Genomic DNA, 17189 nt, shown 5'->3' with positions numbered 1-17189 from the left:
TTCTTGAGTACGGCGTAAAACACCAATCAAATAAATAAATAAATCAATCAAACTTTTCATATGCTTGCAAGGTGTTTCTTCAAGCTTATTCTGATGACATGGGTCTGTGTTTACGGATAAAATTGTGCTTTTTGTAAAGCCCTGAAGCCGATTTTTGTCTCCAAAATCAAATGCAAGGTACATAAATTGCACTGAAAGTTGCTCTCTCATATGTGACAAGGTTGAGAAATTATTACAATCCATGTGTCATCATTGTTAAATTCAGATTGTTTAAGTAATATTTCCTTAGGCTGTTGATTGGTTAAGTTTGACCCCAGCTTCTGCAAACCCAAGGTGATCAGATGGGCTCATTTCAACGCCTATATTGATTATTTATAATGCAAAAGATCAAATTCATGTTTACTAATTTAATACCTACAGTGGATGTAAACTGTCCAAAGACACAGCATGTGGAGTACCTGGTTATTACAAAGGGTGACTGTACAGGACTGATCTGTTTTTACATTGTGAATCTGATGATGTCCTTACAGTATAATTAATTATGTACTTTAACAGTGCACTTTGTGATTTGTTTTACAGTTGTATTTGGTAATACATATTTCTACAATGTAGATCTGACAGTACTCGTGTGTTTTACAGTGTAGATCTGACAGTACTCATGTGTTTTACAGTGTATATCTGACAGTACTCATGTGTTTATAGTGTAGATCTGACAGTACTCATGTGTTTTACAGTGTATATCTGACAGTACTCATGTGTTTATAGTGTAGATCTGACAGTGCTCATGTGTTTTACAGTGTAGATCTGAAACCATCCACAGTGCTGAGACCTTACCAGGAGAAAAGCCTGAGGAAGATGTTTGGGAATGGGCGGGCGAGGTCAGGGGTCATCGTGCTGCCCTGTGGTGTGTGTCATGTAATGTAATTCACCTGAAGTGTTGGTTTGTTCGAGTGACTCATTTCGCTTGATTTTCACTGATTCATTCACCTTATAGTACCTCTTAAGAGTTTTCTAAGAGGTTCGGTTAATTTACCATCAGGAAAATGTTAGTGTTGACATCAGTAGTATCATTTGAAGCCTCTATGTGCTTCTCAAAGTGTCTTTTTACATACTAAACTTTAGGATTAGCTAGGTGATGTGACTTGTCTAAGGGGTGAACTTTTCATATCTCAGAATATGATCCTGAATATGACATCAGCTTTGATTTTCACATTTCACATACCTGCACTGTTTCAAGTTAATTAGTATGTTTGAACCATTTACTAGTTCCTTATGACAACTGTGAATGACTCTAATTATGTATACCCTGTATGTGAACATATATTTGTTGATCAATTGAAACATTGTAAAGATTGACTTTCTCCTCTTCTGTTCAGGTGCTGGTAAGACCCTGGTGGGGGTCACAGCCGCCTGTACAGTCAGGAAGCGCTGCCTTGTTCTCTGTAACTCAGGTGTGTCAGTAGAACAGTGGAAATCTCAGGTAAGTCTTTGTGATAAGTTTATGGTTAGTTTCAATGACAACGTTGTTTTAGATACATATAAATCTTTGTGATCAAAAGTTTCTGCTTAGTATTTGTCCAGAGTCTTTCTAATTTCTTCCAGAATGTTTGTCTGTTTCCAGACTCTTACCAGTTTCCTACAGACTCTTCTCACCTTCCTCCAGACTCTGCTCCATTTTTCTCCAGACTCTGTCTGCTTTCCTCTAGCCTTCCAGTTGTCCACCAGACTATCCAGTTTCCTTCAAACTCTTCCCAGTTTCCTCAAGTCTCTTCCCAGTTTTCTCAAGTCTCTTCCCAGTTTCCTCAAGTCTCTTCCCAGTTTTCTCAAGTCTCTTCCCAGTTTTCTCAAGTCTCTTCTCAGTTTTCTCAAGTCTCTTCCCAGTTTCCTCAAGTCTCTTGGTGCATCTTAGTTACATGCTTTATTCAAATTATCTGAGCTTTGCTTACTGCTATTATCACATGTAGCCAGATAACTGTCTGAATACCTGTTATTGATACTGGAGGTATTTATTCTTGCTTGTTTTCTCCTAAAGTTTCAAAAATGTACCCAGACCGGTGTAACAGTTTTTAACCAAAAAAGCATCTACATCTTTCTTTGTCAGTTTAAGATGTGGTCAACTGCAGATGACAGCATTATCTGTAGGTTTACTTCAGGGGCTAAGGACAAACCTCTCGGTAAGCACATTTAATACATTTGAATACACTGCTAAATGTGGTTTTGTGTACTTGTATGAAATAACCAGCTGTTACATGTCACAATTGCTTTGTGCTCTGAAGTTGTAATAAATCATTATTTCATTTTCATCAGTTCAGCATTTTTCAGTTGAGACATTTGGCTTGATTGTGATTGATTCATCCATTTTACAGGACCACGTCAGAGAATTATCACTGTAAGGCCTTTAGATGCATCTGAAACTGTGACATACGGTGAATAAACCTATTATATGAGTGTGCACATAGTGTCACACCATGAGTGTACATATAGTGTCACACAGTGTCGCACTGTGAATGAACACAGTGTCACACCATGAGTGTACACAGGGCCACACCATGAGTGTACACAGTGTCACACCATGAGTGTACATATAGTGTCGCACTATAAATGAACACATAGTGTCACACCATGAGTGTACACAGTGCCACACCATGAGTGTACACAGTGTCACATCATGAGTGTACATATAGTGTCACATCATGAGTGTACATATAGTGTCACACAGTGTCGCACCATGAATGTACACAGTGTCACACCATGGGTGTACACAGTGTCACACCATGAGCGTACACAGTGTCACACCATGGGTGTACAGTGTCACATCATGAGTGTACATAGTGTCACACCATGAGTGTGTACATTGTGTCACACCATGAGTGTGTACACAGTGTCACACCATGAGTGTACACAGTCACCCCATGAATGTACACATCATGTCACACCATGAGTGTATACAGTGTCACATGACAGTGTCAAACCATGAGTGTACACATAGTGTCACACAGTGTCAAACCACCAGATCAAATCGTAGTAACAGGAGCTGATTGTGCCCAAGAGTTTAAGATGCTTGTCTCTCTCAGTGGCCAAGACGCACTCAGTCACAGCCTCAGACAACCAACCCTCAGATGACCACAGATGCATGCAGTAAGCGACAAACAGTACTGATTGTAGGCCTGGTTTACCTAGCTAATGTTATGTATATTAGAGATCATTTGGCATAGTTTGTCAGTTACTTTCCAAGTAGCTGGGTCTTTTTTTGAAACTCTCTGATTTTCTCCACTGTCATACGCTGTATTTTATCAGAAGTTGATCCTTTTTCAAGTAACACACTTTGCTTGGTTCTAAGTTATCAATCTACCTCATAGTTCAATTTTAATGGGGTTTTTTTGTGAAATTTTAATTATTTCTCATGAGAAAACTTATGTGTAGGAATCAAAAGTGTAATTTAAGGCTTTTAAATAAGCATGAACACTTACAGTCCAATACAACGGGTGAAACATTCACTGAGCAAGGGACTGGCCTCGATAGCTCAGTTGGTAGAGCGTCTGTGGCGGGAGCAATAGACCCAGGGTCAATCCTGGGTCGAGTCACACTTAAGACCTTAAAAAGAGGTTGTAACCTCGCTTGGTATTCAGCATGAAGGGGATAGTGCAACGACTGGTTGACCCATATCAGTATAATTGCTCGGGCAGGGCGACTTACTTTCCTTCGGTAAGGTGTCTCAGTGAAGTAGCACTAGATAAAAGAGCGGTGGAAATCCGTCCTGCAACAAGGAGGCACATCATATACACTCTATGGAATCCTTTGTCGTCATGAAGAAATTTATTTTTTTGAAAAATTGTTAAGTACGATATTAAGCCCCAAGCACTCACTCACTCAGTCACTCACTCACTGAGCGAGGCGTTCAAACACCAATGAAATAACCAGCCAATTACTGTAAACCTGTACACATTCTGTTTCCTACATCATCTGTGATTCTCAATTGCCATTGGCTGATCAGGCATTGCTAGTATAATTTTTCTTAGCTCAGCTTTCTGTTGAGCTGGCTGATGTAAAAGTGGCTTTCTGTTTGATAAACATTGTAGGGACAAAATCGTTATCTGCTTGTTGAGAAGGGTACATTGGGATTTGAACCCCCCTATACTCTTTTCAACAGGTAGATAACATATTACCTCATGTTCTACACCTTCTCTATGTTTGATCGCTCGACCACTTCAGCCAGTCATAGTACATCTGTGTTTTCAGACTCCTCAATTTGTATCAGCACCTACTCCATGTTGGCTCACTCGACCAAGCGCTCGTGGGAGGCAGAACAGCTGATGAGCTGGATGAGGAGTAAGGAGTGGGGACTCATGCTGCTCGATGGTGCGTAACCTTTCACCCATTCTGTCATCAAGAAAGTTTTGAAGTAGCACTAGTTTCTGTAATCCTCAACGAACTCCATAAATAAAGTGTATCTTGAGATGAAAACTGAAGACATATTTGACATTATCATGTTGGGCAGATACAAAAAAATCCTCAATTTTAACCAGTAAAGTATTTACATATCCATTTTGGAAGACATTTGATATTGTAGGACAAACATTAAAATGGTGAACATCGTTTGGTTTTTATTCAGTAGCATTAAAGCAGTCACATGATTAGGTTGACAGTGGTCAGCAGAGTCCGCCATTTTGAATCTGTGGCATTTCAAGTCCCATGAGTTACTACTGATATGAGCAGACCTGGACGAAGCAGATACCGTATACCGGATACCAGATTTTTTTAATTTAAAAATAAAGTGGACACAACCACATTAATTGAATTCAGCTCGTGGAAAGGTTTGTCATACACTGAGCTCAGTAGATCGGCTCAGGCCCAGGCTAAGCAATACCAGGCTGGTTTCGCAGGATATGAGCAGCACGGTGCCAAGATGCTGATGTTCCATAACTGAAAATTTGTGTTCCGTAGAACACTAGTTGAATTCTAAGGTAACAGAAATCTTTGCAAAGCATTGATAGGAAACTAACAATCAAAAAGCATTTGACAAAAGATGTTCTGCATCAACAAACCTTAGTTCAACATGTGAAATTGTGCATCGATAATTTAATGTCAAAATCATTACCATTAAGATACACTGTAGGCCTCTATACTGGATCCCAAGGTCATTTTGCTATGCTACATAGCAAGGTAGCATATAGCAACCTTTCCCCAAAACGGCACAGCTAAACTGTAAATCCATTTTCAGTGTGATTAACAGCAACCTTTCCCCAAAACGGCACAGCTAAACTGTAAATCCATTTTCAGTGTGATTAACAGCATTCATGCGCCGTGTACATTATTTCATCATATGATTATAGAGTCCATTGCCAAAATACATGTTATTGAAAAATGAGCAGGGGTAAAAATACAGGCATTTTAGAAGCCAAATGTTCCCCGAGTTTTGTGTCAGTCCTAAAAAATTCGTCCTGCTTGATTGTATATTCCAATAAGCAGAATTAGGCATCGAGTAGATCATTGATTCCTGGGTTAAAACTGAATGTTTCAACCCCAAATCAGTGTGACTTTATTGTTAAGGTTATATCGATACTGCAGACTTGTATACCAAACAGAAATGCACTTTCTCATTTCAGAAGTGCAGACGATACCAGCCAAGATGTTCCGCCGGGTCTTGACCATTGTCCAGGCTCATTGTAAGCTGGGACTAACTGCCACACTGGTCAGAGAGGACGACAAGATTGCTGACCTCAACTTTCTAATTGGTCCTAAACTCTACGAGGCAAATTGGATGGAGCTGCAGAACAAAGGCTACATTGCCAAGGTCCAGTGCTCGGAGGTAAAGGGAGATAAATCTTAAACTGCAGCTGCGTTTTTTCAACCTTGTGGCAGTTTGTGAATATTTGTTGAAGCTAGTATGATTTGTATGTATCTATAACTACATGTACATACATATTTGCTGTATTGCATGTATTACATCAGCCCAAATACATTACATGTACAGTATACATAAGAGAAGAACTGCGTGAAGGTAGATAAGTAAAACAACATTTTTTGGTAACAGGGTCAACATAGTCATTAGCTAATCTGTAGATTAAGCACCTAATGACAAAATTGTATTCATACTAGGATAACTGTCCCTATTCTTACACAGTTCCTGTTATTCGCTCGCCTGTACAAAGTACATGCGTAGCTTATGTTTTACCCTGGGCATCGGCGTCCACTAACAGGGAAGGCTAAGGTAAACAAAATGTTAGGGGTCGTGTTTTAGATATATTGAGTATGTCAAATATCGTAAATAACCAAATTCCAGGATCTGTCCAATATATTTAGCTGGTTTTGGAGCCCTTTCTTGTTATGCGATAGTGCACACCATTAAGAGGTTAGAGTTACCTCCCCTAGAGTCCAGGCTCCTGTTACTGATGTGATCACGTGAGTAAAGCTACGAATTAGGCTTTTCTAACCTCTTCTGTTATCAGGTCTGGTGTCCGATGACTGCAGAGTTTTACAGAGAATACCTCCTCATGAAGAGTCAGAAAAAACTGGTCAGTATATCCTGTACACACATTCGGAATCTGACTGCCTCAAACTGTAATTCAAAGTTTCAAGCATCCGAGTTCCTCGTAAAGAACAGGAGGTGATAAATAACATGGAGCTAAACGGGTGAAATGCTGATTTTTGCGAATTCCTGAAGTTTATAGCACTACAGAAGGCCAAGTACATTTTGATTACTTTTCCAGAATTTCTTGCTTAAAAGCTATATTTTTCAGTACATGTAGTTTTGTTGGGTAAAAATGTTTTTGTTTTGACCTCCAGTACTGTAGTCACCAAAGGGAGTGCAGATGATTGGCTGAGAGCAGATATGACATCACGTCAAAGCTGTTTATTTAGTTGATTGGTGCTTCACACCATACTCAAGAATATCTCACATATAAGACTGCGACCAGTATTATGATGGGAGGAAATCTGGTAGAACCCGGGGAAAACCCACGTCCATCGGCAGGTTCACTGCAAAACTATGAATAAGCATATCTGCATATACACTTTAACTGCCGTGGACTGTAAAGCTGGCCGCCATGATACATGTGTTATATACACATACACTCTGTGCATGTCACTGCATTGAACTGCCATTCATTGTGTGGTCATGTACACTTTCTAAAAAAACTTAAACTGTTTGCATACCAACTGTGATACATATGAGAAAATATTAAGTACTGTATTTGACCTAAAATGTTGTATGTGATGTCATATGTTACTTATTAGCTCGCCGGTATAAAGTACAGGCCTAGCTTATGTAGTACCCTGAGCGTTGGTGTTCAATAATAGAGAAAGCAGTGTTTAACAAAATGCTAGAGGTGGTTCCTCAATGTTTGTTCTGCATGTATTGAGCTAAGGGTTTGCACACTTGCAGAATAGCATGGGGAGGGGGTGGGGGGAGGGGATTGGGGAGAGATGTTTCATCGTTTTAATTCGCTGCTTAGTGTATTGTGTGTGTAGCACACAGCACTGGAATCCAGTGCTGATGCTCAGTGTGTATATTAATTACAGTAAATTATCAAATTCAGGATTTCAGTACTTCATGTATTCAGGTGAAGATTTGCATTCATGTGTCTCCTTCAGGCAAACTCTTTGATAGCCATGCTACCAATTTTAAGTTTTACAAAAATGTTAATGTAAACTGGACAATATATAAATTTCAACAACAAAAGTAATGTATTCTAACTTACATTGGCCTTTAAAAAATACAGTTGTTAGATGAATTATGGTATATCATGACACAGTATTATTACTGCAAGAATATTAAAACTGTAATTCATTAGAACAGATATTGGAAGTACTGAAAGCTCAAAATTGATTTCTGTCTCACTTTTTTTCTGAAAAGAAAGATGTGTACAGGTACATATGTATGTTGTTTATTAGATGGACAAGAGTAGAGGACAAGAGGCACTTCAATTCTTTAACCGTTTTGCATATTTGGAAGATTTTTATTCAGGCATATTCTGAAGGCATTAATGTGCGTTGTCTGATAAAATTATACTTTTTGTGAAGCCCCAACACTGGCCAATCCAACTAAAGGGCTGTTATCTTCAACGTAAAATTTAAAATGTGCATATATGTAAATTGCGCTGAAAGTTGATCTTTTATATAGAATAAGGTTGAAGAATTAGGGTAAACGTGTACTGGGTAAAAAAAGCAAAATAGATCCCAAAAATTAGAAGAAATGGGTACAGACATTAAACTGGTCAGTAAACAAATCCACGAAATGATACATCATTTGTTGTGTTTAATTTCAGCTGTTGGTTGTGATGAACCCAAACAAGTTCCGAGCTTGCCAGTTCTTGATTCGTTATCACGAGAGGAGAAATGACAAGATAATCGTCTTCTCCGACAACGTGTTCGCTCTCAAAAACTACGCCCTTAAATTAAACAAGTAAGTTTGCTGTAAAATGCTGTGTTATGAAGTTCATTATTCCAGGCAGTCTTTTAATGTTAAAGATAATAGAGTAATCTTGATAACTGCATGTAGTCAGGTGTGGGTGAAAAATCATTAAGACAGAGGTTATTTCTGCCATCGAAAGTTGAAACAATGATAATAATGCAAAGATAACTGTCGCACTGAAGTTTTTCTGTACTATTGTCTGGTAACTAAGTAGTCAGCTTCAAAATCGAGTCTGGTGAACAAATAGTCAGCCTAGAAATCCAGTATGGTGAACAAATAGTCAGCCTAGAAATCCAGTATGGTGAACAAATAGTCAGCCTAGAAATCCAGTGTGGTGAACAAATAGTCAGCCTAGAAATCCAGTGTGGTGAACAAATAGTCAGCCTAGAAATCCAGTATGGTGAACAAATAGTCAGCCTAGAAATCCAGTGTGGTGAACAAATAGTCATCCTAGAAATCCAGTCTGGTGAACAAGTAGTCTGGTGAACAAGTAGTCTGCTTCAAAGTCTAGTCTGGTGAACAAATAGTCAGCCTAGAAATCCAGTCTGGTGAACAAATAGTCAGCCTAGAAATCCAGTCTGGTGAACAAGTAGTCTGGTGAACAAGTAGTCTGGTGAACAAGTAGTCTGCTTCAAAGTCTAGTCTGGTGAACAAATAGTCAGCCTAGAAATCCAGTATGGTGAACAAATAGTCAGCCTAGAAATCCAGTGTGGTGAACAAATAGTCAGCCTAGAAATCCAGTGTGGTGAACAAATAGTCAGCCTAGAAATCCAGTATGGTGAACAAATAGTCAGCCTAGAAATCCAGTGTGGTGAACAAATAGTCAGCCTAGAAATCCAGTGTAGTGCACAAATAGTCAGCCTAGAAATCCAGTGTGGTGAACAAATAGTCAGCCTAGAAATCCAGTCTGGTGAACAAATAGTCAGCCTAGAAATCGAGTCTGGTGAACAAATAGTCAGCCTAGAAATCCAGTCTGGTGAACAAATAGTCAGCCTAGAAATCCAGTGTGGTGAACAAATAGTCAGCCTAGAAATCCAGTGTGGTGAACAAATAGTCAGCCTAGAAATCCAGTGTGGTGAACAAATAGTCAGCCTAGAAATCCAGTGTGGTGAACAAATAGTCAGCCTAGAAATCCAGTCTGGTGAACAAATAGTCAGCTTAGAAATCCAGTGTAGTGAACAAATAGTCAGCCTAGAAATCCAGTCTGGTGAACAAATAGTCAGCCTAGAAATCCAGTCTGGTGAACAAATAGTCAGCCTAGAAATCCAGTGTGGTGAACAAATAGTCAGCCTAGAAATCCAGTGTAGTGCACAAATAGTCAGCCTAGAAATCCAGTGTGGTGAACAAATAGTCAGCCTAGAAATCCAGTCTGGTGAACAAATAGTCAGCCTAGAAATCCAGTGTGGTGAACAAATAGTCAGCCTAGAAATCCAGTGTGGTGAACAAATAGTCAACCTAGAAATCCAGTGTGGTGAACAAATAGTCAGCCTAGAAATCCAGTGTGGTGAACAAATAGTCAGCCTAGAAATCCAGTCTGGTGACCAAATAGTCAGCCTAGAAATCCAGTCTGGTGAACAAGTAGTCATCCTAGAAATCCAGTCTGGTGAACAAATAGTCAGCCTAGAAATCCAGTATGGTGAACAAATAGTCAGCCTAGAAATCCAGTCTGGTGAACAAATAGTCAGCCTAGAAATCCAGTGTGGTGAACAAATAGTCAGCTTAGAAATCCAGTCTGGTGAACAAATAGTCAGCCTAGAAATCCAGTGTAGTGAACAAATAGCCAGCCTAGAAATCCAGTCTGGTGAACAAATAGTCAGCCTAGAAATCCAGTATGGTGAACAAATAGTCAGCCTAGAAATCCAGTGTGGTGAACAAATAGTCAGCCTAGAAATCCAGTGTGGTGAACTAATAGTCAGCCTAGAAATCCTGTGTGGTGAACAAATAGTCAGCCTAGAAATCCAGTGTAGTGCACAAATAGTCAGCCTAGAAATCCAGTGTGGTGAACAAATAGTCAGCTTCAAAGTCTAGTCTGGTGAACAAATAGTCAACCTAGAAATCCAGTGTGGTGAACAAATAGTCAGCCTAGAAATCCAGTCTGGTGAACAAATAGTCAGCCTAGAAATCCAGTCTGGTGAACAAATAGTCAGCCTAGAAATCCAGTATGGTGAACAAATAGTCAGCCTAGAAATCGAGTCTGGTGAACAAATAGTCATCCTAGAAATCCAGTGTGGTGAACAAATAGTCAACCTAGAAATCCAGTGTGGTGAACAAATAGTCAGCCTAGAAATCGAGTCTGGTGAACAAATAGTCAGCCTAGAAATCCAGTCTGGTGAACAAATAGTCAGCCTAGAAATCCAGTCTGGTGAAAAATAGTCAGCTTCAAAATCCAGTCTGGTGACCAAATATTCTGCCTAGAAATCCAGTATGGTGAACAAATAGTCATCCTAGAAATCCAGTCTGGTGAACAAATAGTCAGCCTAGAAATCCAGTCTGGTGAAAAATAGTCAGCCTAGAAATCCAGTGTGGTGAAAAATAGTCAGCTTCAAAATCCAGTCTGGTGACCAAATATTCTGCCTAGAAATCCAGTCTGGTGAACAAATAGTCATCCTAGAAATCCAGTCTGGTGAACAAATAGTCAGCTTCAAAATCCAGTCTGGTGACCAAATATTCAGCCTAGAAATCCAGTCTGTTGAACTAATAGTCAGCCTAGAAATCCAGTCTGGTGAACAAATAGTCAGCCTAGAAATCCAGTCTGGTGAACAAGTAGTCTGGTGAACAAATAGTCAGCCTAGAAATCCAGTCTGGTGAACAAATAGTCAGCCTAGAAATCGAGTCTGGTGAACAAATAGTCAGCCTAGAAATCCAGTCTGGTGAACAAATAGTCAGCCTAGAAATCCAGTCTGGTGAACAAATAGTCAGCCTAGAAATCCAGTCTGGTGAACAAATAGTCAGCCTAGAAATCCAGTCTGGTGAACAAGTAGTCAGCCTAGAAATCCAGTCTGGTGAACAAATAGTCAGCCTAGAAATCCAGTGTGGTGAACAAATAGTCAGCCTAGAAATCCAGTGTAGTGCACAAATAGTCAGCCTAGAAATCCAGTCTGGTGACCAAATAGTCAGCCTAGAAATCCAGTCTGGTGAACAAGTAGTCTGGTGAACAAGTAGTCTGCTTCAAAGTCCAGTCTGGTGAACAAATAGTCAGCCTAGAAATCCAGTCTGGTGAACAAGTAGTCTGGTGAACAAGTAGTCTGCTTCAATGTCCAGTCTGGTGAACAAATAGTCAGCCTAGAAATCCAGTGTGGTGACCAAGTAGTCAGCCTAGAAATCCAGTCTGGTGAACAAGTAGTCTGGTGAACAAGTAGTCTGCTTCAAAGTCCAGTCTGGTGAACAAATAGTCAGCCTAGAAATCCAGTCTGGTGAACAAATAGTCAGCCTAGAAATCCAGTGTAGTGCACAAATAGTCAGCCTAGAAATCCAGTGTGGTGAACAAATAGTCAGCCTAGAAATCCAGTGTGGTGAACAAATAGTCAGCCTAGAAATCCAGTGTGGTGAACAAATAGTCAGCCTAGAAATCCAGTGTGGTGAACAAATAGTCAGCCTAGAAATCCAGTGTGGTGAACAAATAGTCAGCCTAGAAATCCAGTGTGGTGAACAAATAGTCAGCCTAGAAATCCAGTGTGGTGAACAAATAGTCAGCTTAGAAATCCAGTGTGGTGAACAAATAGTCAGCCTAGAAATCCAGTCTGGTGAACAAATAGCCAGCCTAGAAATCCAGTCTGGTGAACAAATAGTCAGCCTAGAAATCCAGTATGGTGAACAAATAGTCAGCCTAGAAATCCAGTGTGGTGAACAAATAGTCAGCCTAGAAATCCAGTGTGGTGAACTAATAGTCAGCCTAGAAATCCAGTGTGGTGAACTAATAGTCAGCCTAGAAATCCAGTGTGGTGAACAAATAGTCAGCCTAGAAATCCAGTGTAGTGCACAAATAGTCAGCCTAGAAATCCAGTGTGGTGAACAAATAGTCAACCTAGAAATCCAGTGTGGTGAACAAATAGTCAGCCTAGAAATCGAGTCTGGTGAACAAATAGTCAGCCTAGAAATCCAGTCTGGTGAACAAATAGTCAGCCTAGAAATCCAGTATGGTGAACAAATAGTCAGCCTAGAAATCGAGTCTGGTGAACAAATGGTCATCCTAGAAATCCAGTCTGGTTAACAAATAGTCAGCCTAGAAATCCAGTCTGGTGAAAAATAGTCAGCTTCAAAATCCAGTCTGGTGACCAAATATTCTGCCTAGAAATCCAGTATGGTGAACAAATAGTCATCCTAGAAATCCAGTCTGGTGAACAAATAGTCAGCCTAGAAATCCAGTCTGGTGAAAAATATTCAGCCTAGAAATCCAGTGTGGTGAAAAATAGTCAGCTTCAAAATCCAGTCTGGTGACCAAATATTCTGCCTAGAAATCCAGTCTGGTGAACAAATAGTCATCCTAGAAATCCAGTCTGGTGAACAAATAGTCAGCTTCAAAATCCAGTCTGGTGACCAAATATTCAGCCTAGAAATCCAGTCTGTTGAACTAATAGTCAGCCTAGAAATCCAGTCTGGTGAACAAATAGTCAGCTAGAAATCCAGTCTGGTGAACAAGTAGTCTGGTGAACAAATAGTCAGCCTAGAAATCCAGTCTGGTGAACAAATAGTCAGCCTAGAAATCGAGTCTGGTGAACAAATAGTCAGCCTAGAAATCGAGTCTGGTGAACAAATAGTCAGCCTAGAAATCCAGTCTGGTGAACAAATAGTCAGCCTAGAAATCCAGTCTGGTGAACAAATAGTCAGCCTAGAAATCCAGTCTGGTGAACAAATAGTCAGCCTAGAAATCCAGTCTGGTGAACAAATAGTCAGCCTAGAAATCCAGTCTGGTGACCAAATAGTCAGCCTAGAAATCCAGTCTGGTGAACAAGTAGTCTGGTGAACAAGTAGTCTGCTTCAAAGTCCCAGTCTGGTGAACAAATAGTCAGCCTAGAAATCCAGTCTGGTGAACAAGTAGTCTGGTGAACAAATAGTCAGCCTAGAAATCCAGTCTGGTGACCAAATAGTCAGCCTAGAAATCCAGTCTGGTGAACAAGTAGTCTGGTGAACAAGTAGTCTGCTTCAAAGTCCAGTCTGGTGAACAAATAGTCAGCCTAGAAATCCAGTCTGGTGAACAAGTAGTCTGGTGAACAAATAGTCAGCCTAGAAATCCAGTCTGGTGAACAAATAGTCAGCCTAGAAATCCAGTATGGTGAACAAATAGTCAGCCTAGAAATCCAGTGTGGTGAACAAATAGTCAGCTTAGAAATCCAGTGTGGTGAACAAATAGTCAGCCTAGAAATCCAGTCTGGTGAACAAATAGCCAGCCTAGAAATCCAGTCTGGTGAACAAATAGTCAGCCTAGAAATCCAGTATAGTGAACAAATAGTCAGCCTAGAAATCCAGTGTGGTGAACAAATAGTCAGCCTAGAAATCCAGTGTGGTGAACTAATAGTCAGCCTAGAAATCCAGTGTGGTGAACTAATAGTCAGCCTAGAAATCCAGTGTGGTGAACAAATAGTCAGCCTAGAAATCTAGTCTGGTGAACAAATAGTCAGCCTAGAAATCCAGTATGGTGAACAAATAGTCAGCCTAGAAATCGAGTCTGGTGACCAAATATTCTGCCTAGAAATCCAGTCTGGTGAACAAATAGTCATCCTAGAAATCCAGTCTGGTGAACAAATAGTCAGCTTCAAAATCCAGTCTGGTGACCAAATATTCAGCCTAGAAATCCAGTCTGTTGAACTAATAGTCAGCCTAGAAATCCAGTCTGGTGAACAAATAGTCAACCTAGAAATCCAGTCTGGTGAACAAGTAGTCTGGTGAACAAATAGTCAGCCTAGAAATCCAGTCTGGTGAACAAATAGTCAGCCTAGAAATCGAGTCTGGTGAACAAATAGTCAACCTAGAAATCCAGTCTGGTGAACAAATAGTCAGCCTAGAAATCCAGTCTGGTGAACAAATAGTCAGCCTAGAAATCGAGTCTGGTGAACAAATAGTCAGCCTAGAAATCCAGTCTGGTGAACAAATAGTCAGCCTAGAAATCCAGTCTGGTGAACAAATAGTCAGCCTAGAAATCCAGTCTGGTGAACAAATAGTCAGCCTAGAAATCCAGTCTGGTGACCAAATAGTCAGCCTAGAAATCCAGTCTGGTGAACAAGTAGTCTGGTGAACAAGTAGTCTGCTTCAAAGTCCAGTCTGGTGAACAAATAGTCAGCCTAGAAATCCAGTCTGGTGAACAAGTAGTCTGGTGAACAAATAGTCAGCCTAGAAATCCAGTCTGGTGAACAAGTAGTCTGGTGAACAAGTAGTCTGCTTCAAAGTCCAGTCTGGTGAACAAATAGTCAGCCTAGAAATCCAGTCTGGTGAACAAGTAGTCTGGTGAACAAATAGTCAGCCTAGAAATCCAGTCTGGTGAACAAATAGTCAGCCTAGAAATCCAGTATGGTGAACAAATAGTCAGCCTAGAAATCCAGTGTGGTGAACAAATAGTCAGCTTAGAAATCCAGTGTGGTGAACAAATAGTCAGCCTAGAAATCCAGTCTGGTGAACAAATAGCCAGCCTAGAAATCCAGTCTGGTGAACAAATAGTCAGCCTAGAAATCCAGTATAGTGAACAAATAGTCAGCCTAGAAATCCAGTGTGGTGAACAAATAGTCAGCCTAGAAATCCAGTGTGGTGAACTAATAGTCAGCCTAGAAATCCAGTGTGGTGAACTAATAGTCAGCCTAGAAATCCAGTGTGGTGAACAAATAGTCAGCCTAGAAATCTAGTCTGGTGAACAAATAGTCAGCCTAGAAATCCAGTATGGTGAACAAATAGTCAGCCTAGAAATCGAGTCTGGTGACCAAATATTCTGCCTAGAAATCCAGTCTGGTGAACAAATAGTCATCCTAGAAATCCAGTCTGGTGAACAAATAGTCAGCTTCAAAATCCAGTCTGGTGACCAAATATTCAGCCTAGAAATCCAGTCTGTTGAACTAATAGTCAGCCTAGAAATCCAGTCTGGTGAACAAATAGTCAGCCTAGAAATCCAGTCTGGTGAACAAGTAGTCTGGTGAACAAATAGTCAGCCTAGAAATCCAGTCTGGTGAACAAATAGTCAGCCTAGAAATCGAGTCTGGTGAACAAATAGTCAGCCTAGAAATCCAGTCTGGTGAACAAATAGTCAGCCTAGAAATCCAGTCTGGTGAACAAATAGTCAGCCTAGAAATCGAGTCTGGTGAACAAATAGTCAGCCTAGAAATCCAGTCTGGTGAACAAATAGTCAGCCTAGAAATCCAGTCTGGTGAACAAATAGTCAGCCTAGAAATCCAGTCTGGTGAACAAGTAGTCTGGTGAACAAGTAGTCTGCTTCAAAGTCCAGTCTGGTGAACAAATAGTCAGCCTAGAAATCCAGTCTGGTGAACAAGTAGTCTGGTGAACAAATAGTCAGCCTAGAAATCCAGTCTGGTGAACAAGTAGTCTGGTGAACAAGTAGTCTGCTTCAAAGTCCAGTCTGGTGAACAAATAGTCAGCCTAGAAATCCAGTCTGGTGAACAAGTAGTCTGGTGAACAAATAGTCAGCCTAGAAATCCAGTCTGGTGAACAAATAGTCAGCCTAGAAATCCAGTCTGGTGAACAAATAGTCAGCCTAGAAATCCAGTCTGGTGAACAAATAGTCAGCCTAGAAATCCAGTCTGGTGAACAAATAGTCAGCCTAGAAATCCAGTCTGGTGAACAAATAGTCAGCCTAGAAATCCAGTGTAGTGCACAAATAGTCAGCCTAGAAATCCAGTCTGGTGACCAAATAGTCAGCCTAGAAATCCAGTCTGGTGAACAAGTAGTCTGGTGAACAAGTAGTCTGCTTCAAAGTCCAGTCTGGTGAACAAATAGTCAGCCTAGAAATCCAGTGTGGTGACCAAGTAGTCAACCTAGAAATCCAGTCTGGTGAACAAGTAGTCTGGTGAACAAGTAGTCTGCTTTAAAGTCCAGTCTGGTGAACAAATAGTCAGCCTAGAAATCCAGTCTGGTGAACAAATAGTCATCCTAGAAATCCAGTCTGGTGAACAAATAGTCAGCCTAGAAATCCAGTCTGGTGAAAAAATAGTCAGCCTAGAAATCCAGTGTGGTGAAAAATAGTCAGCTTCAAAATCCAGTCTGGTGACCAAATATTCTGCCTAGAAATCCAGTCTGGTGAACAAATAGTCATCCTAGAAATCCAGTCTGGTGAAACAAATAGTCAGCTTCAAAATCCAGTCTGGTGACCAAATATTCAGCTAGAAATCCAGTCTGTTGAACTAATAGTCAGCCTAGAAATCCAGTCTGGTGAACAAATAGTCAGCCTAGAAATCCAGTCTGGTGAACAAGTAATCTGGTGAACAAATAGTCATCCTAGAAATCCAGTCTGGTGAACAAATAGTCAGCCTAGAAATCCAGTCTGGTGAACAAATAGTCAGCCTAGAAATCCAGTCTGGTGAACAAATAGTCAGCCTAGAAATCCAGTCTGGTGAACAAATAGTCAGCCTAGAAATCCAGTCTGGTGAACAAATAGTCAGCCTAGAAATCCAGTGTGGTGAACAAATAGTCAGTCTAGAAATCCAGTGTAGTGCACAAATAGTCAGCCTAGAAAAATCCAGTCTGGTGACCAAATAGTCAGCCTAGAAATCCAGTCTGGTGAACAGTAGTCTGGTGAACAAGTAGTCTGCTTCAAAGTTCAGTCTGGTGAACAAATAGT

The 17189-nt window shown here is 40.4% G+C and overlaps 1 protein-coding gene across 2 annotated transcripts in view; it reads left to right on the top strand.

Annotated features, from left to right (window-relative positions):
* LOC135477416 (general transcription and DNA repair factor IIH helicase subunit XPB-like) overlaps nucleotides 1-17189 on the top strand; it is a 40939-nt gene that overhangs the window by 16893 nt on the left and 6857 nt on the right. For both annotated transcript variants that reach the window (XM_064757511.1, XM_064757510.1), the window contains exons 10-16: nucleotides 798-904; nucleotides 1377-1480; nucleotides 2102-2174; nucleotides 4240-4359; nucleotides 5607-5809; nucleotides 6450-6515; nucleotides 8268-8404. In XM_064757511.1, coding sequence (XP_064613581.1) covers nucleotides 798-904; nucleotides 1377-1480; nucleotides 2102-2174; nucleotides 4240-4359; nucleotides 5607-5809; nucleotides 6450-6515; nucleotides 8268-8404 — 810 coding nt within the window. The remainder of the gene's footprint in view (nucleotides 1-797; nucleotides 905-1376; nucleotides 1481-2101; nucleotides 2175-4239; nucleotides 4360-5606; nucleotides 5810-6449; nucleotides 6516-8267; nucleotides 8405-17189) is intronic.

This window comes from Liolophura sinensis, chromosome 11 (assembly GCF_032854445.1).
Source record: "Liolophura sinensis isolate JHLJ2023 chromosome 11, CUHK_Ljap_v2, whole genome shotgun sequence".
NCBI lineage: Eukaryota > Metazoa > Mollusca > Polyplacophora > Chitonida > Chitonidae > Liolophura > Liolophura sinensis.
This window is presented reverse-complemented; position numbering and strand designations above follow the sequence as displayed.